This window comes from Eurosta solidaginis, chromosome 1, assembly GCF_040869045.1.
Source record: "Eurosta solidaginis isolate ZX-2024a chromosome 1, ASM4086904v1, whole genome shotgun sequence".
NCBI lineage: Eukaryota > Metazoa > Arthropoda > Insecta > Diptera > Tephritidae > Eurosta > Eurosta solidaginis.
Window position 1 is genome coordinate 222010542 of NC_090319.1, and position 26605 is coordinate 222037146.

At 41.2% G+C, this 26605-nt stretch overlaps 1 protein-coding gene across 5 annotated transcripts in view; it reads left to right on the forward strand.

The window, feature by feature from the left end:
• Positions 1-26605, forward strand: part of LOC137237028 (xylulose kinase) — a 1135242-nt gene that overhangs the window by 786721 nt on the left and 321916 nt on the right. For all 5 annotated transcript variants that reach the window (XR_010948766.1, XM_067760167.1, XM_067760168.1 and 2 more), the window contains one exon: positions 8082-8797. Coding sequence is in view for 4 of the 5 variants with exons in the window: in XM_067760167.1 (XP_067616268.1) it covers positions 8082-8797 (716 nt within the window). In the remaining variant the exon portion in view is untranslated. The remainder of the gene's footprint in view (positions 1-8081; positions 8798-26605) is intronic.

Here is a 26605-nt window from a genome sequence, read left to right on the forward strand (position 1 = left end):
ACATCTGCTCGGTGAGTTTGGTGAAATCACCGACATGAACGCACCAGCTCCTTCCAAAACTCAAACGGGTGTAACTCACTGCATCGAAACAAAGGGTCCACCTGTTTTTGCCCGACCTAGACGACTCGCCCCAGACAAACTCAAAGCGGCAAAAGACGAGTTTGAATACTTAACCGGACTCGGAATTTGTCGCCCGTCTAAAAGTTCGTACGCTTACCCACTACACATGGTAAAGAAGGCAAGTGGCGAGTGGCGACCATGTGGCGACTATCGCGCCCTCAACGCCCAAACAGTACCGGATCGTTATCCACTGCCACATATACAAGACTTCACACACTTCCTATACCAAAAACGGGTTTTTAGCAAAATTGACCTAAACCGCGCTTATCACCAAATTCCAATCGAGCCCAGCGACATCCCGAAAACGGCAATAACCACGCCATTCGGGCTATTTGAGTTTACGCACATGACATTTGGTCTGTGCAATGCTGCACAAACATTCCAACGGTTCATGCATGCTGTTTTTCGAGGACTGGAATTTGTTTTTGTTTACATCGATGACGTGTGCATCGCTTCAGAAAGCGTCGACGAACATAAAATCCAATTGCGACAAGTTTTTGAACGTTTACGGCAATTTCACTTGACTATTAACCTCAAAAAATGCAAATTCATGCAAAATCAGATAGATTTTCTCGGGCACGTTGTCACAGCGGAAGGCATTAAACCATTGCCTGAAAAAGTGCAAGCCATCACAAATTTTCCACTCCCCAAAGTTGCCAAAGAACTACGGCGATTCTTGGCGATGATCAACTTTTACCGCCGTTTCGTTCCCAATGCTGTACGTCATCAAATACCTTTAATCACTTTAATTCCGGGGAACCGAAAAAACGATAACACTCCTATTAAATTCAATGACTAAACCACGAACCATTTTAATGAGTGCAAGAAGCAATTGGCAAACGCAACCCTCCTCGTTCACCCAGCGACAAACGCTAAAATATCACTGTGCACAGACGCCAGCGATACTGCTATTGGTGCTGCACTCCACCAAATCGTTAACAATAATCTCCAGCCACTGGCATTTTATAGCAAAAAGTTGACCGATACCCAACGGAGGTATAGCACCTACGACAGGGAGTTGCTCGCAATATATATGGCCATAAAGCACTTTCGTTGCTTTTTAGAGGGGAGACCTTTCGAGATACGAACCGATCATAAACCACTCGTTTACGCATTTAAGCAAAAGCCGGAAAAGGCGTCACCACGGCAGCTGCGACAACTAGATTTTATAGGGCAATTTACCACGACCATCGTTCACGTTTCTGGCATTGAAAATACAACCGCCGACGCACTGTCGCGTATAGAAGCAATCGAGCCCATAACAATCGACTTTAATCATATCGCCGAACAACAAAAGAAATGTTCGGAATTAAAAACGCTAATAGAAGGTAATACTTCCCTCCAATTGAAATGGATACGCTTACCAGGCACGAAATATAAAATCTGCTGCGATGTCTCCACGGCATAGGTACGTCCATTCATACCAAAATCATTCCGTAGGAATATCGTCGACAAGATGCATGGTATATCGCACGATGGTGTTCGAGTAACCACCAAGCTCATCAAGGCACGCTTCGTCTGGCCGAAGATGGGAAAGGAAATAGCGAACATAGTTCAACGATGCCTCAGCTGCCAACGATCTAAGGTTAGCAAACACGTCCGATCTCCGTTACAGCCAATACCGTTACCATCAACCAGGTTTGAGCACATTAATGTGGACATAATAGGTCCATTACCGCCATCTAACGATTACCAGTACTGCCTCACGATCATTGACAGGTACACTCGCTGGCCTGAGGCAATACCGATTCACGACATATGCGCAGAAACAGTAGCCAAAAAACTAGTCAACATTTGGTTCTCACGATTTGGCATACCAACCCGCATCACTACCGACCAAGGAAGGCAGTTTGACTCCCAACTCTTCAAGGAGCTGTCACGCATGCTAGGCATAACACATCTGCGTACAACAGCATATCATCCACAGGCGAACGGAATCATCGAACGATGGCATAGAACCCTCAAAACTGCAATTACGTGTATCGAACGAAATGATTGGGTTGATCATCTGCCTATATTGCTACTAGGCCTTCGCTCCGCATTTAAACCTGACATCAGAACCACAGCTGCGCAACTCGTTTATGGCACTAATCTACGGTTACCAGGTCAGTTTTTCAATGACAGCGACAACCACATACCGCAATCAGATTTCGCTAGACAACTCACAGATATAATGCAGAAGGTACGCCCAAGTCAAACGGCAAATCACGACGCTACGAAAGCTTTTGTATTCAGCAAATTAGCCGACGCAACTCATGTATTCGTGCGCAACGACAAAACCAGACCAGCATTTCAACCGCCGTACGATGGCCCGTATCTCGTAGTTTCTAAACACCCAAAGTATTTTAACGTCGAAATAAATCACAATCGAGTAAATATATCTATAGATAGATTAAAACCCACATTTATGGAAGTACAACAACAACATATGCAATCGCCGACAGTCATAACACCACAAAGCTCAACCAAAGGAGCTGCAGCAACACCATCATCAGATAAACCAGACATCCCATCTCAAACGATTCCAATCGCTCAGAATTCAACCCAAGCGACCACCTCATCGACGATCACCACAAATGAAACGCCTACTAACAGCCGCGGTCGCAAAATAAGACTTCCCGTCCGTTTCAGGACGTAAAGTCTGGGGGGACCTCTGTGGCAACCTAAACAATCGAACTACGCTGGTAACCCAGAAAAACCGAAAGAACGAAACAAAAAGAAATACAAGTGCACTTAGCAAAAAGAAGAAAAAGTTTTCAATCAATATCATTATATCATTATATCATCTCGTCATCGAAACGCCGGCACACGCATTTAAAATCGACAGCAAATATTCACATCAAAATTATACCTTTATTAAATAACTAGATTTCCTTACTTTTAGTAAATAACATGCAAATGAATTAAAATTGTCTTAGTGTAGTAAGCATTTACAAAGTGAATTAAAGTAAACACATAAAAGCCTTAAACTCATAGATTCATTATCCCCATAGGTATCAAATGAAAGGTATTAATGAGTATTTTAAAAGGGAGTGGGCCTTAGTTCTATAAGTGGACGCCTTTTCGAGATATCGCCATAAAGGTGGACCAGGGACGACTCTAGAATTTGTTTATACGATATGGGTATCAAACGAAAGATGTTATTGAGTATTTTAAAAAGACGTGGGCCTTAGTTCTATAGCTGGACGCCTTTTCCAGATATCGTCATAAAGGTGAACCAGGGGTGACTCTAGAATTTGTTTGTACGATATGGGTATCAAATGAAAGGTATTAATGAGTATTTTAAAAGGGAGTGGGCCTTAGTTCTATAAGTGGACGCCTTTTCGAGATATCGCCATAAAGGTGGACCAGGGACGACTCTAGAATTTGTTTGTACGATATGGGTATCAAACGAAAGATCTTATTGAGTATTTTAAAAAGACGTGGGCCTTAGTTCTATAGCTGGACGCCTTTTCGAGATATCGTCATAAAGGTGAACCAGGGGTGACTCTAGAATTTGTTTGTACGATATGGGTATCAAATGAAAGGTGTTAATGAGTATTTTAAGTTGATGATGTGAAGGCGTTTTCGAGATATTGACCAAAATTGACTGCTAATTTATTTATATATGTAATACTACGAACAGTATGCCTGCCAAGATTCCAAGGGCTTTTGATTTCGCCCTGCAGAACTTTTTCATTTTCTTCTACTTAATATGGTAGGTGTCACACCCATTTTGCAAAGTTTTTTTCTAAAGTTATATTTTGCGTCAATAAACCAATCCAATTACCATGTTTCATCCCTTTTTTCGTATTTGGTATAGAATTATGGATTTTTTTTTTCATTTTTCGTAACTTTCGATATCGAAAAAGTGGGCGTGGTAATAGTCGGATTTCGGCCATTTTTTATACCAATACAAAGTGAGTTCAGATAAGCACGTGAACTGCGTTTAGTAAAGATATATCAATTTTTGCTCAAGTTATCGTGTTAACGGTCGAGCGGAAGGACAGACGGTCGACTGTGTATAAAAACTGGGCAAGGCTTCAAACGATTTTGCCATTTTTCACAGAAAACAGTTATCGTCCTAGAACCTAAGCCCCTACCAAATTTCACAAAGATTGATAAATTTTTGTTCGACTTATGGTATTAAAAGTATCCTAGACAAATTAAATGAAAAAGGGCGAAGCCACGCCGATTTTGAAATTTTCTTTTATTTTTGTATTTTATTGCACCGTATCATTACTGGAGTCGAATTTTGACGTAATTTACTTATATACTGTAAGATATTAAATTTTTTGTTAAAATTTTACTTTAAAAAAAATTTGTTTTAAGTGGGCGTGGTCGTTCTCCGATTTAACAAATTTTTATCAAGCATACATATAGTAATAGGAGTAACGTTCCTGCCAAATTTCATCATGATAACTTCAACAACTGCCAAATTACAGCTTGCAAAACTTTTAAATTACCTTCTTTTGAAAGGCGGCGGTGCCACGCCCTTTGTCCAAAATTTTACTAATTTTCTATTCTGCGTTCAACTCACCTACCAAATTTCATCGCCTTATCCGTCTTTGGTAATGAATTATCGCACTTTTTCGGTTTATCGAAATTCTCGATATCGAAAGGTGGGCGTGGTTATAGTCCGATATCGTTCATTTTAAATAACGATCTGAGATGAGTGCCCAGGAACCTACATACGAAATTTCATCAAGATACCTCAAAATATACTCAAGTTATCGTGTTAACGGGCAGACGGACGGACCGACATGGCTCAATCAAATTTTGTTTCGATACTGATGATTTTGATATATGGAAGTCTATATCTATCTCGATTCCTTTATACCTGTACAACCAACCGTTATCCAATCAAAGTTAATATACTCTGTGGCGACCACCGTGGTGTGATGGTAGCGTGCTCCGCCTACCACACCGTATGCCCTGTGTTCACACCCCGGGCCAAGCAACATCAAAATTTTAGAAATAAGGTTTTTAAATTAGAAGAAAATTTTTCTAAGCAGGGTCGCCCCCTTCAGTGTTTGGCAAGTGCTCCGGGTGTATTTCTGCCATGAAAAGCTCTCTGTGAAAACTAATCTGCCTTGCAGATGCCGTTCGGAGTCAGCACAAAACATGTAGGTCCCGTCTGGCCAATTTGTAGGGAAAATCAAGAGGAGCACGACGCAAATTGGAAGAGAAGCTCGGACTTAGATCTCTTCGGGGGTTATCGCGCCTTACATTTATTTATTTATTTAATATACTCTGTGAGCCCTGCTCAACTGAGTATAAAAATGGATAAGATTGGTTAAGGACTACGCCCACTTTTATATAAATGATTTTTAAAAGGGTCGTAGACGAAAGTAATAAGCTATATCTTAGCGAAAAATAGTTTTGTACCAATCGTATTTTGTGCCATTATAACAAGACAAGGGAAAAAAATTCAAATCCTGAAAATGGGTGTGGCACTGCGCTTTTCTTACAATGCATTTCCCAACGTTTCTGGAGCAATAACTCGAAGAAAAATTTGGTGCACATGTATGCCTTTTAACAGGAAATATTTTCAATAAAATGGACTAAATCGGTTAAATCGCTTTCTTTTATATATAAAATTTTGTAAAAGTGCGTAGATGCAGGTAATAAGCTATTTCTGGCAGGTCTGCAAGCCGGTTTGAACCGAACCGGTTCATGAACCGCACCACCCCCTATTTTGGGGATTTGAACCGAATCACGAACCGAACCGTTTTTTTTCTTAACTGCTAAAACCCAACCGAAAACCACCCAAAAAAATGGTTAGGTTCGGTTCAAAATAAAGTTTCAACAAAAATCACTTTTAACTTATTTAATTCACCACTTTGCTTGAAAATACAACTCTAAGATAAAACTGCATACATTTTTTCTCGATGGCATCGCCGTGAGTTGTCACTTTTGATAGTAATAGCGTCTACCGTGTGCGCCTGTGGTCAAAAGCTTGTGAAAAAATAAACAAATTTACATATCGTTCATGCGGTGTATGGAAAAAAATGCGAGCACCTCTTGAAACTTGCACATTATTACACTACAGTTAGATGAGCTACAAAACTGGACACTAAGAAATTTTTTGAAGGTTTTTAATAAGTCTGGAAAATTGATGAAAATTTGATTAATTGTTGGGAGCTTTGTGTAAGCTTTGAAATGTATATGAATATAGTTTGTGTTATAGTTAGAACGATATTTTAAATTGGAATTATTAAAACTAATAAATAAACATAATTTGGAAACAATACCGTTTTAATGGGAGACCATATTATTTCTCACATAACCGTATATCAACATTTATAAACTTGTTGCCTAAGAAAAGCAAAGAAGACATTTACATTTTCATGAATATCTTTTTGTGTAGTAATCTCGCATCTAAAATTTAGTTGGTATGTTTTGTATGTATTTTGGGTAATTTTATACGACAGCATGACAGTGCTAATACGTGTCCCAAAATATCGAGAGAGGTGTCAAACGACGCGTCTTGACATCAGTATTAATAAATTGAAGCGAAAAATAAAAATTTTAAGTCGTTCAAAAGATATTAACGGGCCCCTTCGAAACGGGGGTTGGAATCCATAATATTTTTGCGCAGAACACCTCTATGCATGGGCGGCCTTCCGCCGCGCTTATAAAAAATTACCCTGGGTGGGTCCAACACCGGTTTGGAAACAAAAATATATCCACGCAAAACACTTATGTTCACAATTTTTTTTGTGGTTACAACAACATTACAACAACCACATGAAAATCTCTAACTTCAACTGCGAATATCTCCGGACATAGATACAATTTTTCTTTTCCGCCTTCGGATTATTGTTGTCGAGGTCAAAACGCATCTTTTGACACCTCTCTCGATATTTTTGGGCGCGTATTAGCAGTGTCATGCCGTCGTATAGAATTACCGTATTTTGAGAGTAGCTAATAGTTTTTCTTCTCCTAAAAATACGACTACTTTCTTATGCGCAGAATATATGCGTTGTAAATACTACCTATAGGTGTAGTCATGCTTTCTACCATTTTCGTTCCTTACATTTTATAATAATCAACAAACCGTTTTGATAAGTTTTATAAATAAATACATAAGTACCTGGATTTGATCTCAATAACTGTATTTAATTTGTATGCTTAGTAGGTACATATCGATGGTTGGTTGCACACAGATCCCAAGTGACGAATTTCAAATTTTGTATACTATCAAAACTTAGTATTAAACGTTTGAACCACTTGAACCGAACCGGTTCGGCGGTTCAGAGGTAACCTCGAACCGGTTCACGAAACGGTGCAAGTTTTGCCTGAGTTGTTGTTCTTGTTGTTGTAGCAGTGCTTCGCCCCACCTAACAGCTGCGACCGATCACAAATTGTCATCAATATCCTCTAACGGGAGTCCAAGGAACCTTGCTGTTTCAACAGGGGTGGACCATAGTGAAAGGGGTGCTAGAGGCGTTGGTATCATGTGGGGACACATTGCAAGCGGGGCATACATTTTCTATGTCGGGGTTAATTCTGGATAGGTAATAGTTTAACCTGTTACAGTATCCGGAACGAAGTTGAGCCTGAGTGGTTCGAACCACTGAACCGAACCGCTTCGATTTTCGAGGCGGTTTGCAGCCCTGATTTCTAATAAAAGTTGGAAAATTTCATTAATAACCCTGCCCTTTTTACACTTTTTTTTGTATATACTTACTTGCAAACAGTAGGGAAATCCCTATATCTGAAGGAAAACGGCATTATTACCCGCTCAAGGTCATTGGTGTTGGCCTCTGTATACGTTTTGCTTCTTTTAAACGAAAACTAGTTCAGAATGGAACCAAATGTATGTATATGTATTATTGCGCAGGCTTGTAACACTATTAAGCACACAAAACAAACAGCAACAGCATTTCAAATGTACTGCTGGGTATGCAATGTTCGGTTTCACCCGAACTTAGACTTCGTTACTTGTTTTAATAAAGCTTAATATTTCCATTCAACAGCAACATGGATCTTTGTATTGGTCACACCATGGTATTCATACTTTAAAAAATTTAGATCCGGAAAAATTTCTTCATGTTCAGCTTGATGACTCAGCTTTTACTGTAAAGCGTACACCTATCTGGATGGATAGCTCCACAGAAAAGCAATGCATTGAAATGGAAACTGCTATTGGAGGTCGCACAAAAATGGTCAGCATCACTGGATCAAAGTGTTATGCTCGATTTACCGGGCCCCAAATACGAAAAATATACCAAGAACGTCCACATGTATATGAAGAGACCAAACGCATTTCTTTAGTTAGCAGTTTTTTAGCTTCAGTGTTCCTATGTGATATTGCACCTATCGACTATGGAGACGCATCAGGCATGAATCTTTTTGATATTAAAATGAAAAATTGGTCTGCTCAATGTTTGAATGCATGTGCACCTGACTTATACGAACGGTTAGGTAAACCCGTTCCCACCAGCACTATAATTGGCAATGTGGGAAATTTTTTTGTTCACCGTTTTGGTTTTCCAGTTGATTGTAAGGTTACTGCCTTTACTGGTGATAACCTGTCGGCATTGTCTGGCATGGTTGTGGAGCAAGATTGTTTGGTTATGTCTTTGGGAACAAGCGACACATTAATAATGAATTTAAAAGAGCAAGTGCATCTTGAAGGTGGGCACGTGCTTTGCCATCCCACCGAACTTAATCATTTCATGGGTCTATTATGGTAAGTTTTATGTTTAATAAATGTTTTAATTTGAAAAAGTATTTGTTTTACATTTTTGATATTAAAGAAAAATTACAAAGTTTACAAACGGCGATGGTTAATAGGACATGTTTCTGAATTTCACTTCTTCATCACCTAGCTTCTCGGGAGCTGAGTATTGAACTCAAAATCACCAACATTCATACTTTATACTACTGTACGGGTGTATGCCTTTATCAACTCAGCCATATGAATGCCCCGCTGTTCGCTTTGCAATTGTTCTCTAAGTGATGCCTTTTTGTTGCTATTCCCTTATTTCACCAGCTGGTTGTTGTAGCAGCGCTTCGCCCCATCCAATAGATGCGACCAAGGGGGGTAGGGGGACGTAGGGTGTCACTGCTCACTTTATAAGCCCTCGACGACTTATTTGACCTATTGAGTTTGTAATATTGGTGAAGGTCAGTAAACGTAAAGTTATATTGTGTAAAAATTATTAAAAAGTAATTGTTGAAAGACTTGTGCGACGCTCCCCTTTCCATTTTCGAAAAAAATTTCGCCCGTAGAATATTGTCTATCCGTGTCCCAAATTTCATCAAAATCCGTGTAGCCGTTCTTGCGTGATTGAGTCACAAAGACAAACATCTGGACACACAAACATCCAAACATCCAAACTTTCCCATTTATAATATTACTAGCCTTTACCCGCGGCTCCGTCCCCAAGGAGAAAATAAAATGTATGGGCTATTCACGTTAGCCCGCTTATGAAGATATCTGTTTAAAAATCATTTTTGTCAATGTATTTTACTTTTGTAATAGAGTAAAACAAAAATAACTAAATGAGCTGATAACCTGAAAGGCACGCTTACGTGAATAGTACAATACAGTTTTTTCGAATTAAAAAAATACAGTTTGTTCCTAAGTTAAATTGATTTATGGGTGAAGGAATTACTATTCATAGAACAAAGGAGTGAAACTGCAATTAGCTAAAACCAAAGAGAATTTTTTAGATGAAAAATAGTGTTGATTTTTCGGGTATTTAGTTGGTTAAAATATTACAAAAAGTGTAATTATAGGTATAACAGTTCGTGCTGTGATGGTGCTGTGAGTCGCACAGAGGAACACCCGGCACAACAGTTACAAGAGGCTGAAGGAGGCTTCGAACACTCTAAACCAAAAGGGCAAGGGGAGGACGACGTCGTCACGACGAAGGTGCTGGAGAGGGACAAACAGCCCAATGGTGCTGCGAGTCCTACAGATAAACCTGCAACACAGTAAAGTGGCGTCGAGCGAACTCCTCCTAACACTTGAGGATGGTTCGTTTGAAGTGGCGCTGATCCAGGAGCCGTGGCTCTCATCGGGAGGAAAGGTTTCTGGAATTAGCGCTCGGAGACTTGGCGTTTACTATGCTCAAACGGACGGACGGGTGCGAGCGGTAGTAATGGTAAGGAAACAGCTGCATTCATATATGCTGCCTAATTACACTACTGAGGACTTCGTAGTGGTGGCCGTTGAGCAAAGGAATAAGCAGGCATTTATCGTATCCCTAGGTCCTGGACTAAATTCAAGAAACAGGTAGAAACGAAACTGGGACAACCCAAAGAGGTTGCCAATATGGAAGAACTGGAGGAGTCCAATGAATTTCTAACATGGACGCTTATGAATGCGTATAACAAAGCTTGCCCTCTAAGAAGATTCAGAGGAAAATCAAAGCCGCCATGGTGGAGCAATGAGCTGAGTCTTCTAAGAAGGCAGGTAAAAGAAATGTTTAAGCTAGCAAAGACCGCGGAAAGCGAAGCGTGTCGGGACGATTACAGGGATCTACTGAGGATCTAAAAGCGTGAAATTTCCACGGCGAAGAGAATCTCATGGAAAAGTTTATGTACGGACATATAGTGCTCCAGTGAAACAGCACGGTTGAGAAAAGTCCTAGCAAGGGGAAACATAGTCCAGGGACTAATAAAGAAAGGTAACGGGGAATGGTCACGTAATAGTGAGGAATCCCTTGGGGTGCTTTTCGATACACATTTCCCATCGGGAGATGGTTTAGAAGAGCCAGCAGACAGCACTCACACTTCGATCACAGAGCGGGTAGTACCGGGCTTGGTGACCGATACCAAGATCATATGGGCAGTGGAGACGTTTTCTAAGTTTAAATCGCCGGGCCCAGATGGTATATTCCCGGCCATGCTGCAAGTTTCAAGTAGAGCGGTCGTAGAATAGCTTAAATAATATTCGATGGGTGCATAAGACTGAATCATGTACCGCACTCTTGGAGAGCTGTTCGTGTAGCTTTTCTACCAAAGGCGGAGAAGAGGGCTCACGTGTATCTCACAGACTATAGACCCATTAGCTCAACATAATTTCTGCTCAAAACTTTTGAGAGGCTGATAGATGTCTACATAAAGTCTAACATGGATGAAAAGCTGCTCTCTACAACACAACATGCGTACACCAAGGGCAAGTCGGTAGACACCGCATTGCATAGGGTGGTAAGAAGCATGGAGAAAGCTTTGGAATATAAGGAGTATGCTCTGGGAGTAGTCTTAGGCATTGCCGGGGGTTTAATTAATGTTTCTAAATGGGCGATTATGGATGGTCTTAATTACATTAAAGTACATCCAGCCTTAACCAGATGGGTCGGCTGCATGTTAAATTGCAGGAAGATTACGTCACAATGGGGATTGTACGAGGCCACGGAATCAGTGGACAGGGACACGCCGCAGGGAGGGGTGCTATCACCTCTGCTGTGGACGCTGGTCATCAACCAACTGCTGAGGCGATTCGATGAGGGAGCCGTAAAACTTACGGCTTACGCAGATGACGTTGCAATTGTCATAAATGGAAAGTGCCTTCCAACGATTAGCTCTTTGATGGATCGGGCGCTTCGGGATATCCATACCTGGGCATCTAATGTCGGGTTGAAAGCCAACGCCGAGAAAACGGATATGGTCTTATTTACAAAGAGGTACAAGGTCCACAATTTTTTTTACCCCAGCGGGTTAGGGGGTTAGAATATACCCGCGGTAAGTATGGTAGGTACCGGATTCAATGGGGTTTGTTTAGCGCAGCTCTTTCAGTTTGCCAGCGCAATACATAGCTTCTCCAAACCCAATTGTTAACCTCACGTATCCGTGGCGAATCCTGTTCCATTAGCAGCAAACACTCTGGCGACCCCGAACTCTTCATGGATCTAGGGGTTGGAGGATGGTCTTGCCAAGAACGTCGCATGTGGTCATAACAAATCGTTCCCGAGATTGTCGGGCTTGGTACCGGAACGTACCGGATCTACATCCGGCAAAGGACCATCAACTCAATAACACTCTCCAAGGCCTTCGGGGAGTGTCCTAATCGCTACAACAACAACAACATTAGGTCCCAAATTGGACCAGGCCTTAGTTAGGAAGGGTGACACTACAGGAGAAACCTTGCACAAAATATCTAGGAATCATCCTAGACAGTAAGCTGTCATAGAAGCTCGACGTCGAGGAGAGGGTGAAGAAGGTCTCAACGCCACTTTATGGATGTAAAAGAATGCTGGGGTGTACTTGGGGCTTATCGCCCTCTCTTCCTCTTTGGGTTTTTACAGATATTGTAAGCCCTATTCTATACTATGGAGTTCTTGTTTTGTGGAAAGCCACACAAAAAATTACAGGACGAACAGACTACCCGAAAGAGGTGATGGTTGGTCCAAGGGTCCTCAAATGGCGGACGAGGCGATACATGTGTACACAGGTGGTTCCAAAGTAGTGGAAGGAGTAGGGTATGCGGTTGTTGTTGTTGTTGTTGTAGCAGTGCTTCGCCCCACCCAATAGGTGCGACCGGTCACAAATTGTCATCAATATCCTCTAACGGCAGTCCAAGGAAACTTGCTGTTTCAACAGGGGTGGACCATAATGTGAGGGGTGTTAGAGGCGTTGGTTCCACATTACAATTAAAGAGATGGTTGGTGGATACATTGCAAGCAGAGCATACATTTTGTATATCGGGGTTGATTCTGGATAGGTAAGAGTTTAACCTGTTACAGTATCCAAGTCGAGGTTGGACTAGGGTGACTCGCGTTTCCCTAGGGAGCGTGCGTTATTGTTCTGCAATTTTAGGGTATTGTTCTTTGAGTACTGAATTCACCGGGCAATTCCTGACATAGAGGTCCGACGCCTGTTTATGGAGTTGACCAAGGACCTGCCTATGTTTTTTGGCTTCATACGGCTGAGTTCTCAGTTGCCGTATTTCCTCATAATGCTTACGGAGATGACTCCTTAAGCCCCTAGGCGGTGTTGGCTCATCAATCAGGTGTCTGTTGGGATGCCCAGGTTTCTGGGTATTCAACAGGAACTGTTTGGTTAGCATCTCATTTACCTCCTTGATGGGGCGTATTCTCGCCGCATTATGTCGATGGTGTTCTGGGGACATAAGACAGCCCGTCCCGGTTCTGAGAGCAGTATTTCGGCAGGCCTGTGGCTTCTTCCAGTGTGTAGTTTTTAGGCTCGGCGACCATATAGGGGACGCGTAGCAAGCAATCGGCTGGCCAATTGCTTTGTAAGTGGTAATGAGCGTTTCTTTGTCTTTTCCACAAGTACTGCCAGCAAGAGATTTGAGGATTTTGTTACGGCTCTGGATTTTCGGTACAATTGCGGCTGCATGCTCACCAAAATGTAGATCCTGATCAAACGTCACACCCAAGATTTTGGGGTGTGGGACAGTCGGCAGCGTAGTGCCATCGACGTGGATGTTCGAAATGGTCGAAATTTGGGACGTCCATGTTGTAAATAAGTCGCGGAGGATTTAGTCGGTGATAATACCAAGTTTCGCGAGGCGAAAAAGCTGGAGAGATCAGGGAGGTAGCCGTTTATTCTGTTGCAAAGCTCATCGATGTGCAGTCATCGGCGTAGGAAACGATAGTAACTCCTTCTGGTGGCGAAGGTAGCTTTGATATGTAGAAGTTAAACAAAAGTGGGGATAGGACACCACCCCGTGGCACCCCTTGTTTAATTCTTCTTGGGTTTGATGTTTCGTTTCTAAATCGCACCGATGCCTGCCGACCACCCAGATAATTTGTGGTCTACCTTTTAAAACATGTCGGAAGGGTAGACCCTTCCAGGTATTGCAGTAACGTGCAATGGTTGACCTATCAAAAGCTTTTGATAGGTCTAGCGCAACGAGTACTGTTCTATGGTGGGGGTTTTGATTTAAACGCAATGTATCTTCGTGCTAATGGCATTTAGCGCTGTGGTGGTGCTATGGAGTTTTCTGAAGCTATGCTGATGACAGGCTAGCTGCAAATTTGCTTTGAAGTAGGGGAGCAAAATGGCTTCAAGCGTCTACTAGCGATAGGAGAGATATCCGGCGATATGACTCTCCTATGTTAGCAGGTTTCCCAGGCTTTAGTGGACCACCTTGGCCATTTTCCATTTTTCGGGAATGACGAGGGTGGAAATGGATATGTTGAAGACATGCGCTAAATATTTGAAACGGAAAGCACGCTCCCCTTGGCGAGCATCAGTCGGGATAGGGAGGGCAGCAAAGCGGTTGTCTGTAGAGGATTTGTATTCATCCCACTTTCCTTTTTTAGAGTTAATGAAAGTGCGTTTTTCTGCGATGATGAAGTCGCGGGTGCGCTAGAGCGAAATAAGTATAGGCAGGTGGTCGGATGCCAATGTTACCATCGGCTGTCAGTTGACGCAGTTTACGAGTCCTGCACTCCCGATTGATATATCCGGCGAACTGTGGCAGCTTCCTACATACGTGTGGGGGCGTCTCCGTTTATTGTGCAGAACGTCGTTTTTTCTTTTGATCCGCCAACATCTCACCCCTACTGTCTGCTTGCAAGTTTGAATGCCATAGATCGTGATGGGCATTGAAATCGCCTAAGATAATGCGATTATTGCCAGTGAGTAAGGCGCTGATATTAGGGCGGTATCCACTGGGGCAGCATGTGGCAGGAGGGATGTAGATGTTGATGATTTCTAGGTTTGCATCGCCTGACCGGACAGATAAGCCTTGACGTTCTAACACACTGTCCCTGCTTCCGATGTCGGGATCAAATAAATGATATTGCACAGAGTGGTGTATGATAAACGCGAGCCCACCTCCATTTCCGCTCTCGCTATCTTTTCTGTGGACATTATACCCAGAACAGGTCTGCAGAGCAGATCTTGATGTGAGTTTAGTCTCTTGAATCGCAGCAATGCGGATGTTGTGCCGCTTCATGAAATCGACTATCCGTGATCTTCCCAGTTAATCCATTAGAGTTTAACTGCAGAATTCTGAAGTGCAACGGGGGAGACGTCGTCACTCTGGGAGTAAGTGACGGGTGACTACGCCTGGGTTGTGAAAGGCTAGGACGCAACTGCTGTTGTGGTCCTGGGACTGAAGGTCCTTGGGTAAGCATTGGGGTACGCGGTGTATTTGGTTTTGCGGCCTGGCAACATGGCGCTATGAAACCCGTCGGGGGGATGCCGTCGCGGAGACCAGAACATATAGGAAAGTGGCATCGTCACAAACATGTATATTCTGTGCTGGCAAACGGTGCAAAAGGAGGTAGGGACTAAGAGTCTGTTTCCCTGACCTACACGATTGCTCCCGGAAAAGAGAGGGGAAGAAGGCGGGGGCAGGCGCTGATGCTCGGCATTGCTCCCAACTCTACTATGGAGGTTGTAGGTATGAGTGGGAGCGGCCGTACGAGTTGGTGGTGCCGTGGGGCGCGAGCAGCAGTGCGGTATACTGTGCTGATCCGGAAATAAACAGATCCTACAGGCTGCCGGATTACTGTAGCGTTTTCCAAGCGGAAATATTAGCCGTGACCAAAGCAGTAGAAACACTGGAAGATAATAGCTTACGCTGCAACCGTGTTAACTTTTATATTGACAGTCAAGCAGCAATTAAGGCAATAATCTCACATATCACAGCGTCTAAATGCGTGTTAGAGTGTAAGCGGTCTCTGGAGAGAATCGGGACAGGGAGAAATATACATCTATATTGGGTCCAAGGGCATATGGGAATAGATGGGAACGAAAAAGCAGATGAACTAGCTAAAAAGGGCGCATCGCTTGAAGCTTGCTCCGTAAACGTCCAAATTAGACTGGGCCAGACTAAGCGAAGGCGAGAGGTGCACATGATCGACCAAGCGGGAAAGGCGTGGGTTCAAGCGCTCCGCTGTTAAGTATCGAAGATTATGTATAGGTCTTACAACCTTAGACTAACAAAGTTGCTTCTATAATTAAAAAGAGAGGACTGTAGACTCATGACGGGTATTCTGACTGGACACTGCCTTCTGGCATCACGTGCCTTTAAATTAGGATTGGTCAGTGATAGCAGATGTAGGAAGTGCGGGTTGGAGGAGGAAACGATCGAGCACGTTCTGTGCTCGAGCCCTGCGCTTGCCGGGCCAAGACTCCAGCTATTAGGAGTGATACAGCTGTCACATCTAGAAGCAGGAAGTGGCTTAAGTCCTAGGAAGCTTCTAGTATTTGCAAAGAGGGCGGAGTTATTTTATAACATAGGTCCTGGTTTTGATAGGGTTTTTCAGTTTGGTCATTAAACCAAACATCTGGTAAAACTTCGGACTCATTCAGTCTATGTTAGGTCCTCATGGACCGACCAGTTCAACTTAACCTAACCTACGGTCGCCGATGTTAGGTTTCGCGAGGTGAAGAAACTGGAAAGGTCAGGTAAATAGCTGTTTATTTTGTTACAAAGCTCATCGATCTGTGGGCCTGGGCCTGTAGCCATTATTGTGCAGCGATCGGCGTGGGAAACGATAGTGACACTCATCCCTGATCTAAATGAACAATTCAAAGTGAAAAATAAAGCAATGAGAAAAATAAAAGAATCACAACAACATATCAGTGATACTTTTGACAATCTATGAAAAGAGATTGACAGTTTGGTTGAAGAGAATAAAACAATAAAAAAGAGTTGAAAGAGCTCAAGACATACAACGAAAATGTTAAAGGGAAGATGAGCAAAATTGAAAGAAGCATGTTAGCAGTGAAACATAAACAAAATACAAACAACATTATAATAACAAATATGCCGAAAATACAAAATATTAATTTGAAAAACGTCGTAATTATATAGAACAAGTAATTACAAATATAACAAAAGAAAATATAATAGACATATATCAAAATGAAAACAAAAATTCAAGACCTATATTATTATTGTGAAAATGAATAATGCCGAATTTAAGACCAAATGTTTTGAATTTCGAAAGGGAAAATAAGTCAGTGACATTAATAAAATAACTCCAAACGCAAATATGCGTTTATGGAGAAAGAAATTAGCAGGCTTTTCAAAAGGGTAAAACAAGAAGCAAAAGTAAAACACTATAAATATGTCTGGATGAAAGGTGTAAAAATACTAGTGCGAAAGGATGATAACAGTGTTACCATACCAATCGAAGAAATGGAAGATTTAAAAAATTTAAACGACTAAATTACTATTAATGGTACGTTAGAATATATTAGTTCTTATTAAATGTTGATGACCAATTTTAATCTATGTAATGATGAAATAATGCAAGTTAACATAAAGCATGGTGTAAATGAACTCTTATTTTCTAATAGCGATGGGAACATCAATATACTCTACCTTAACATTCAAAGTCTTAGAAATAAGTTAAATAACCTAGAAATAAAGTAATTCATGTTATAGCTGTCAGTGAAATATGGATATATGACAACGATAATCCTTATTATAATTTAAAAGAATATAATTCCTATTTTTCGAACCGTAGCTTAAATAGAGCTGGCGGATGTTCAATTTATGTGCATAAAAGTATTGCTTCAAATGTAATTAATTTGAACTGTATTTGAAGCAAGTAAATTTCTAGTAGTCAAACTAATAAAATTATACATTAATATCGCATGCATCTACCGATTTTGCTCTTCTGATGTTAGGAATTTTGTAAATTACCTGGAAAATGAAATCTTACGAATAAAAAACTCAATAATATTAGGAGACTTAAACATTCATATTTTAAAAATGAGCAATGATGCGATAAATTATATTCAATCTGTTTATACTGACGGATATTTTTGTTTGAATAGTTTGACGAGTGATATGTATACTAAAACAAGCGAATCCGGTGGAACAATTATTTACAATATACTTTCAGATAAAATAAATAAAAACTTTGCAATGTCTGTAGATGAAAACCCTATTTCAGTTGTGTGTAATTGTAAGAAAAAATACGATGCTGGATAAGCCCGTCATTAAAATTTTTGACTACAATACAAACGTCAAGCTGTGTAGTTGATTTTTTTACCTGTGCTCTTGTGTTTTCAATAAATATAGTTTTTAATATTACTAAATATAGTTTTATTGTTCACATAGTTGGTGAAGTGCTATAATTTGTGTATGCTGAATCAAGAAATTAAATTTAAATTCAATTGCTTTTACTTAAAGTTTTAATATTGAAAATTAAAATTTTCATAAATTTTGCATATACATACATATATACATATTTATTTGCAGTTGAATTGCCGAGTATTTTTGCATTGTGTTGTTGCTGTTGATAGGCTTCAGTTTTTAATAGTGTAATTTTGCTTTATTTTTGATTTTTTGCGTGCACATTCTTTCCTCAGTGTCACAGCTGTTTGCGCGGTTTGTTCAGTGTTATTACAGTGCATCTCAAACTGCTCATACAGCATATCTCTTTCTAAAAGCTACTTTCAAACTGTTGTATTTTTTCTTATAACCCGTTGTGCTATCGTTCAATTAATATTCATACTTTTCCTATTTTATTAATTCTCGGTTTTTCCGTAGCATTTATATATATATATTTATTTATTTCCTCATCCTCTTTAAATTTATTAAGAATGTCGTGTTTATATCCTAACTGCTTAGTAAAAAGTGAATCACATCCCTTCGTGGCATGCTGGCTTTGCGATCGGCTTGCTCATATGAAGTGCGCCGGTTTATCAGCACGAGTGGTTGACGCACTTAACGATAACGATAAGGGAGTACGTTGGGCTTGTTTGAAATGTAGGCCTACCCAAATTGACCTTTTCAAGGTCTTCAAACAGGCCCGAGATGGATTTTCTGAAATAGGCAAAGAGATTTCCGCTTTATCCGAGAAGTTTAAGCATTATGAAAGCTTATTTAAGTCTTTCAAACATTCAAATGTGAACATTCCGGATAATAATCGTAGGTCTATCGATGTTTCTCTTCCAGCTCCGACTACGGATGCTGATCCCAAAGTTCCTTCACCTCCAGATCTTCCACCCCCAACTATTGAATTGATAAATCTGTCCTCTCCGAGTCCCTTAGCAGTTCAACCATCGACATCGAATGCTCATTCAGCTGTATCTACTGTACCCTCCACAAAAAGGAACCAGGTTCCCCAAAACCCCTCTGCGGAATCTGAACCGCCGGCTGGTAGATTGATTACTGTCCCGATTAAAAAGTCGATTTTCGTCTCCAGATTCGAGAGAGACACTACAGAAGAGGACCTGAAGTCGTACATCATAAGTAAACTTAAATCTGAAAATGTGTCTATTCGTAAATTTAATTTTAATTATCCTAGAGACATTTCGTCATTTAGGATTGACGTATCAGCGCAACATTTTGAAACAATTTTGAATAATTCATTTTGGCCACCCGGAGCCTTTGTACGTGAATTCGAGCATAGACGCAACGTTAATATTCGTAATCTCGCTACCGTTCCTCAAACCAATAATGCTGCAAAAAACTAAATATTAAACCTGTCCTTAATATATTTTATCAAAATGTAAGAGGCCTAAACACAAAACTAACTGATCTATACTTGAGATCATTTAACTGTAATTACAATATCATCGCTTTTACTGAAACTTGGTTAAAGCCTCATATTTTTAATTCGGAGATTCTTTGCAATGATTACCAAATATATAGAAATGACCGCTTGAACAGAGTTGGAGGTGGAGTTTTGCTCGCGGTACATTCTTCTATACCTTCCGCTGAGGTAAATTTACCTGTTATTGAAGCTACGGAATTTAAGTGCATTAGAACCCAGCTGGGAATAGGTTTTACCTATATTGCCATTTGCTATATCCCACCATCTTCAGATCCCTCGGTGTATATGAACCATATTTCGTTACTGAAAGATATCAGTTCATTGTTGAAGCCTATTGACTCGATAATTGTCTTGGGTGATTTTAATCTTCCGCACGTATCATGGGCCACATCCGACCATGGTATTGTACCGGTTTCTTCAAAATTCTCCAGCATCGACTTTTTAGCAGAAATAACTGAACTTTGCCTAAGACAGATAAATATAGTTCCAAACATGTACGGGAGGGTACTTGATCTGGTATTTGTTGATGATACTTCAAAATCCATTCTTAGGAGGGGTGAACCTCTTACTGTACCTGAGGATCCTTACCATCCTTCGCTGGAAATAGTTTACGAATTGGAAGAAAGTTCTCGGAGTTGCACTACCACAGAAACCGACTCTAGTTTTAGATTCGAATTCGCGAAGGCTAATTTTAATAAACTCAACCAAATTTTATCTACAATAGCTTGGCCCAAATACGGTGCAGATATTGACAAAAACGTTTCTGACTTCAATGCCGTCATTCACGCTATTCTGGACAGACATGTACCTAAGCGTAAACGTGTTTTCACTGAACTAGTCCAAATATGGTACACCAAAGAACTGAAATCTTTAAAAAACAAAAAAACGCGTTCCTTCAAGCTGTACAAGAAGACGGGGTCACACTCCGACTACTTGAAGTACTCTATATTGCGTCATAAATATTTTGAATTAAATAAAAAGTGTTACAATACCTATCTCTGTGCCATGAAAAAGAAAATAACTTGCAATCCGAAAGCTTTCTATAATTTCGTGAACTCTAAACGTAGAGTTAAAGGCTTTCCTTCTGGTATGAAATACCGTGATGATTTCTCTAGCGACGATCAAGTTATTGCTAATTTATTTGCACAATTTTTCAAATCTAATTATTCCGCTGAATTAATTTCTTTGTCTAGTGAATACCCGTATGAACTTGACTCACTTAACGCAATTAATATTCCATCAATATCTCCAGAAGAGGTTCTTACATATTTAACTTCTTTGAAGGAATCTTATAAATACGGTCCTGATCTAATTCCCACATGTTTTCTCAAAAGATGTGCAGAACACATTTATCTGCCCCTAACTGATTTATTCAACATGTCCCTAAAACATGGAGTTTTTCCTTTTGCTTGGAAGGAATCTTTTCTAATACCCCTCCACAAAAACGGCAGTAGGTCATGTGTAGAAAATTATCGAGGAATTGCAAAATTGTCTGCCATCCCAAAGGTGTTTGAAGCCATTGTTACTAATCAGCTAACATTTTCCATTTCTGCATTGATTGCAAACTCTCAACATGGATTCTGTAGAGGCAAATCTACCATTACCAACCTACTTGAATTCACAACGCATGTTTCTAATGGATTTAGAGAAAATCTTCACACCGATGTTATTTACACTGATTTCAGTAAAGCATTTGACAAAGTTTCCCATTCATTGCTTATCCACAAGCTGGATCGACTTGGTTTCCAACCAGGTCTCACTCAGTGGATATCTTCTTATCTCTGCGGTAGAACGCAACAAGTAATTTTTAAAAATACTCTTTCAGAGGTCATTAATGTTCCCTCTGGCGTCCCACAGGGCAGTCATCTCGGTCCAATTCTGTTCTTGCTATTTATTAATGATATTTGTACCATAATAAAATATTCCAAAATTTTAATGTATGCTGATGATGTAAAACTTTTTAGGTCTTATGAGTCTATTGAAGAACGTCCATTGCTTCAAGCGGATTTAAACTGCTTAGTTGCTTGGTGCAACGCGAATTCAATGCCGCTGAACATCAATAAATGTAAGTTCATGTGCTTCTCTCGGAGATCTTTGCCAGCAGCCTCTTACGTAATTGATAATTTTTGTCTTGCATCAGTAAATTATTTTGTTGACTTGGGAGTTACGATGGATGCTAAACTTAGTTTCAACCTTCATATTATGACTACTGCCAATAAGGCTAGAGGTGTTCTATCATTCGTGAAGAGATGGTCTAAAGAATTTAGTGACCCTTATGTAACCAAAGCCCTTTTTACCACATTGGTTAGGCCGATACTAGAATACGGATCAGTAGTCTGGAATCCGCGATATCAAGTTCATGCAGATAGGCTTGAGTCAATACAGAAGCAATTTTTACTTTTTTCTTTAAGGAATTTTCATTGGGACTCTGCATATAATCTTCCACCTTATACTAGTCGGTTAAGGCTTATCAATCTTCCAACTCTCGCTAGCCGTAGAGAAATGCTAGGAGTATTATTTATGGCTAAACTACTGAACGGACTAATTTCTAGCCCTTTTCTTTTGAACGAAGTAAACTTCAATATCCCATCACGAGCGTCAAGACATTACAAACCTCTTCTTTTGAGGCAGTGTAGAACTAACTTCGAATTAAATGAACCTTTCCGGTGTTTGTGTTATGATTTTAACTCTCACTCGAATTCATTTGATATAACGGATTCACTTTTTACTATAAGGAAAACTGTCCTATCTTATCTTAACTCGTAACAAAATAAAAATAAAAATAAAAAATAAAAATCTTTATATGCTAAATCCTTAACTTATTTAACAATTTACTATATGTATAGTTTTCTACTGTTATGTATATAATACTCAGCTGATGATTTTTATTCTGTAGCTGAGCAGTTTTAGATCTCGACGCTTAACAAACCTCCGCCTATCAACAACTCGGCAAAAACAAAAACAAATCCGTGCGTCATGCGGATGCGCCCCTCGTGTCGGTTGGGCGGGCTTTGGAGGGTATTAATCCGTTGGGTTTATAAAGAAACTGATTTGATAACCTCTTCCATAAAGAATTCAACTTTTTCAAATTTCTATGACTGTCTTTGCGAAAATATCAAAAGTTGCACAAAAACCATTAAAAATTAAACAATAATAAAAAATCGTGGATGAACAAGGAATTACACTAACTAATAAAAAAGAGAAATAAAATTTATAAATTAAAATCGCGGGTTCGAATCGAGCTCAAGGCCTAACAATAATTTTTTATCATTATTATTGTTATGATAAATTTTTTCTTAATTGAAAAAATTTTTAAATTAGAATAGAAGAAAGAAAGAAAATGGCGGCATTGCCAACAAACAAGTCCAATTTTCACAGCCATTCTGCAACAGATGTCGCAGTGTTGTGAATATCAATTGGCACGAAACAGAATAGAAGTAGGATTAATGAAGACAAACAAAAAACCGCTGTGATGGCTGAATGGTTATAGCAGCAGCGCCTAAACGTTGCCGATGAAGGAATTTAGTAGTTCCCGAAATGGATCTATACAACGAGCTTTGGCAGTTGTCTAAAATTTTTTCTTTCTTCTATTCTAATTTAAAAATTTTTTCAATTAAGAAAAAATTTATCATAACAATAATAATGATAAAAAATTATTGTTAGGCCTTGAGCTCGATTCGAACCCGCGATCTTAAAATCAGTAGGCCGATATAACAACAAAAATTTATAAATTAAAGAAAAAATATACTAATAATCTATTTTTCGAAATCGAATTCCAAAGATACAAAAATAATATAGGTTAGGTTGGGTGGTAGCTTCCCTGATAGGGGAAGCTCACTTGGACAACATGACGGTCCGTTGTGATACCACATATAATAAACTAAACTAACGGTGACGTAGATATAACTACTTAGAGAATCGTTGGGTAGCAACGATAAAGTTCCGAATGATCCCGATCTCAACCTTGGATAGCTCCTCGGGAGATCCAAGTGAGTCACGACCGAAATACTTTCGCCTAGTTCTGGCAAAAGCTGGGCAGTCAAGCATAAAGTGATTTGGTGATTCCACCTCATCATCCTCCATACAGCTGCAGCAGGATGGAGTTTCCAATATATTGAGACGTACCGCATGGATACCCATGGGACAGTGCCCTGTCAAAACCCCAATGACCATTGATAGGTGAGCCTTAGTGAACCCAATTATTTCAGCAGCCCTCCTGCCATCCACTTTCGGCCAGAAAGATCTTGATATCCTGCAAGACGTAGTGTCCGCCCAACGTTTGCTGAGCTGACTCGAGGCCCAGCTATGGAAGAGCAATCCACAGGTGGCTATCGGAAGCCCGAAATCCCTACAGCCATCTTCATCCGGTTCAGTTGTACCGATTCGGGCTAAGAGATCCGCTTGACAGTTACCCGGAATATCACTATGGCCCGGGACCCAGATAATCTTAATTGTAAAATAATCCGATGCAATCGCAAGTGAGGTCAGGCACTCCCAGGCTACCCTCGATCGCACTGTAGTTGAGCTCAAGGCCTTTATAGCCGCTTGGCTATCAGAGTAGATGTTAAATTCCCTAACCATAGTAGCGCTGGATAGCATTTCATCCACCGCATCCTTAATCGCAGCAACTTCCGCTTGGAATACACTGCAGTGATCAGCCAACTTAAACTTGCGGCTTACATTTAGCTCTTGACAAAAGACCCCCCCGCCAACTTTTCCGTCCAACTTCGACCCATCCGTGAACAAGTTAACCGGTCCCATGCCCCAGATAATTCACCTTCTCCACTCCTCCCTCGGGGGAATGACTGGGGTGAAGGTCGAATAGGGAGCGGCCACCGGCATGCAATAGTCCGTCCTGTCCGGGATAAAGTCGAAACTAGTAAGAAGGCTAGAGTGTCCGAAATCAGAAAGCATATAACCCATATCACGAAGCCTGACCAACGACCGGGCCGCGGCTGCCTTTCCCGCAATATCTACTGGATATATGTGCAGCATGACGCTCAGTGCCAAATTAGGTGATGTTCTGAGCGCGCCACTGATACCGATCACCGCCGTCCGTTGCACTGACACTAACATTTTGGAGGTGCTCGCCCTGTCCAGTGCTTTCCACCAGACCAGCACCCCATATAGTAGAATCGGTTTGGCCACCATCTCATAAAGCCAGTGTAATAATCCTGGCGAGAGTCCCCATCTCTTTCCGATAGCCCCTCTGCAGCAGTACAAGGAAACCGCGACCTTCCTGGCCCTATCTTCCACATTGGGCCTCCAGGACAGCTTCTTGTCCAGAACAATTCTCAAATATTTAACCCTGTCAGTAAGTACCAACGGGTACCAATCGAAGGAGTTCTGAAATCGGGTATCTTATATCTCCTAGTAAAAAGAACCAATTCTGTTTTTCCCGGGTTGACCGCCAATCCACATGATTCAGCCCACCTAGCCACAGTATCCAGGTAGCCCTGCAGAACATCGCGCAGGGTGCCCAGAAATTTGCCCCTGACTAAGATAGCGAGGTCATCTGCATAGGCAACCACCCGACAACCATTGGCTTCCAGCTCCACAAGAAGCTCGTTGACTATCACAACCCATAGCAGAGAAGATAGGACACCCCCCTGTGGCGTGCCCCTGCACACCTTCCTCCAAATGACGGCCCCTCCCCACTCCGCTGCGACAATTCTGCCGCATAGAAGTTTGCTAATAAATTCAACCCGAGCCGCTACGACTCCTAAACCCACCAGAGCTCTTTCGATTGCCCCCGGTAAGACATGGTTAAAAGCCCCCTCGATGTCTAGAAAGGCACCCAGAGCATACTCTTTATGTTCTAGAGACCCCTATATTTGCTTTACAATCGAATGGAGAGCCGTTTCCGTCGATCTGCCTTTGCAGTACGCATGCTGTGAAGCCGACAGTAACCCGTGAGGTATCCTTTCCCGTAGGTACAGGTTAATCAGCCGCTAAAACGTCTTAAGAAGAAACGACGATAGACTGATTGGTCTGAAATCCTTAGGTGACACATGAGAGCTCCTGCCGGCCTTCGGAATGAAGATGACCCTAACCGTGTGCCACGACTTAGGGATATAGTTAAGCCTGAGGCAGTTATTGTAGATGATGGCCAACCAGCGGCAGGAAATCCCTAAAGACCTTTGAAGTTGCGCAGGAATGATGCCATCCGGGCCGGGTGATTTTTAGGGCTTGAACGAATTTATAGCCCAGGATATTTGACTTTCCCGCAGTGGGATGGCAGGCATTTCTGCATGGCCAGCAACCGCCGACCACGCAAGCGAAGATCCCTGCGCAACTGGGACATCGGGAAAATGATTGTCCAGTAAAAGTGTCAGGGACTCCTCGCTACTCATCGACTAGTCCCCACCATCATCTCTCAGATATCCCCGAGGGGCGGGATTCCTTGAGAGTATTTTTCTAAGCCTCGCGGATTCATTGCAGTCCTCTACGTTTTCGCAGAAGCTTCGCCATGAAGCTCGCTTGGCTATCCTTATTTCATATTTATAAATCCCCATACTCACCTTATAGAGCTCCCAGTCCGAGGGTAGTTTACTCCTCCTGGCTCTGTTAAAGAGCCGCCTACTGGACGCTCTTAGGTCGTCAAGGGAATCAGACCACCAGGGCGGCTTGCCCTTCCCCCTGTAAGTTTTCAGTGGGCAGGACTGTTGAAAGGCGCTATTGCTTGCCAAGGTGAAGTTTTCCACCAGACCGTCTATTTCAGATTCGGACAGGTCCGAACCAACGATAGTCGCCTCAGGCAATAGCTCTCCCAACTTCCTACAATCCAAGTCCCGGTTGGTACTTTTAGGGTTCCTAGAAGATATTTTACCGGGACGTTCTTCATTCACCGAGAACTGAATATGTCGGTGATCAGAGAAAGAGTGCTCGTTGAGAACCCTCCAGCCAGATATCGGATCTTCCATTTCTCTGCTAACCGCAGTAATAAAAGTCGGGTAACTCCCCCTATTACATATACAAAGTCCCTCATCTACAATAAAAGTAAATAAAGACTCACCTCTGGTGTTCGTATCCGAGCTCCCCCATATGCTATGGTG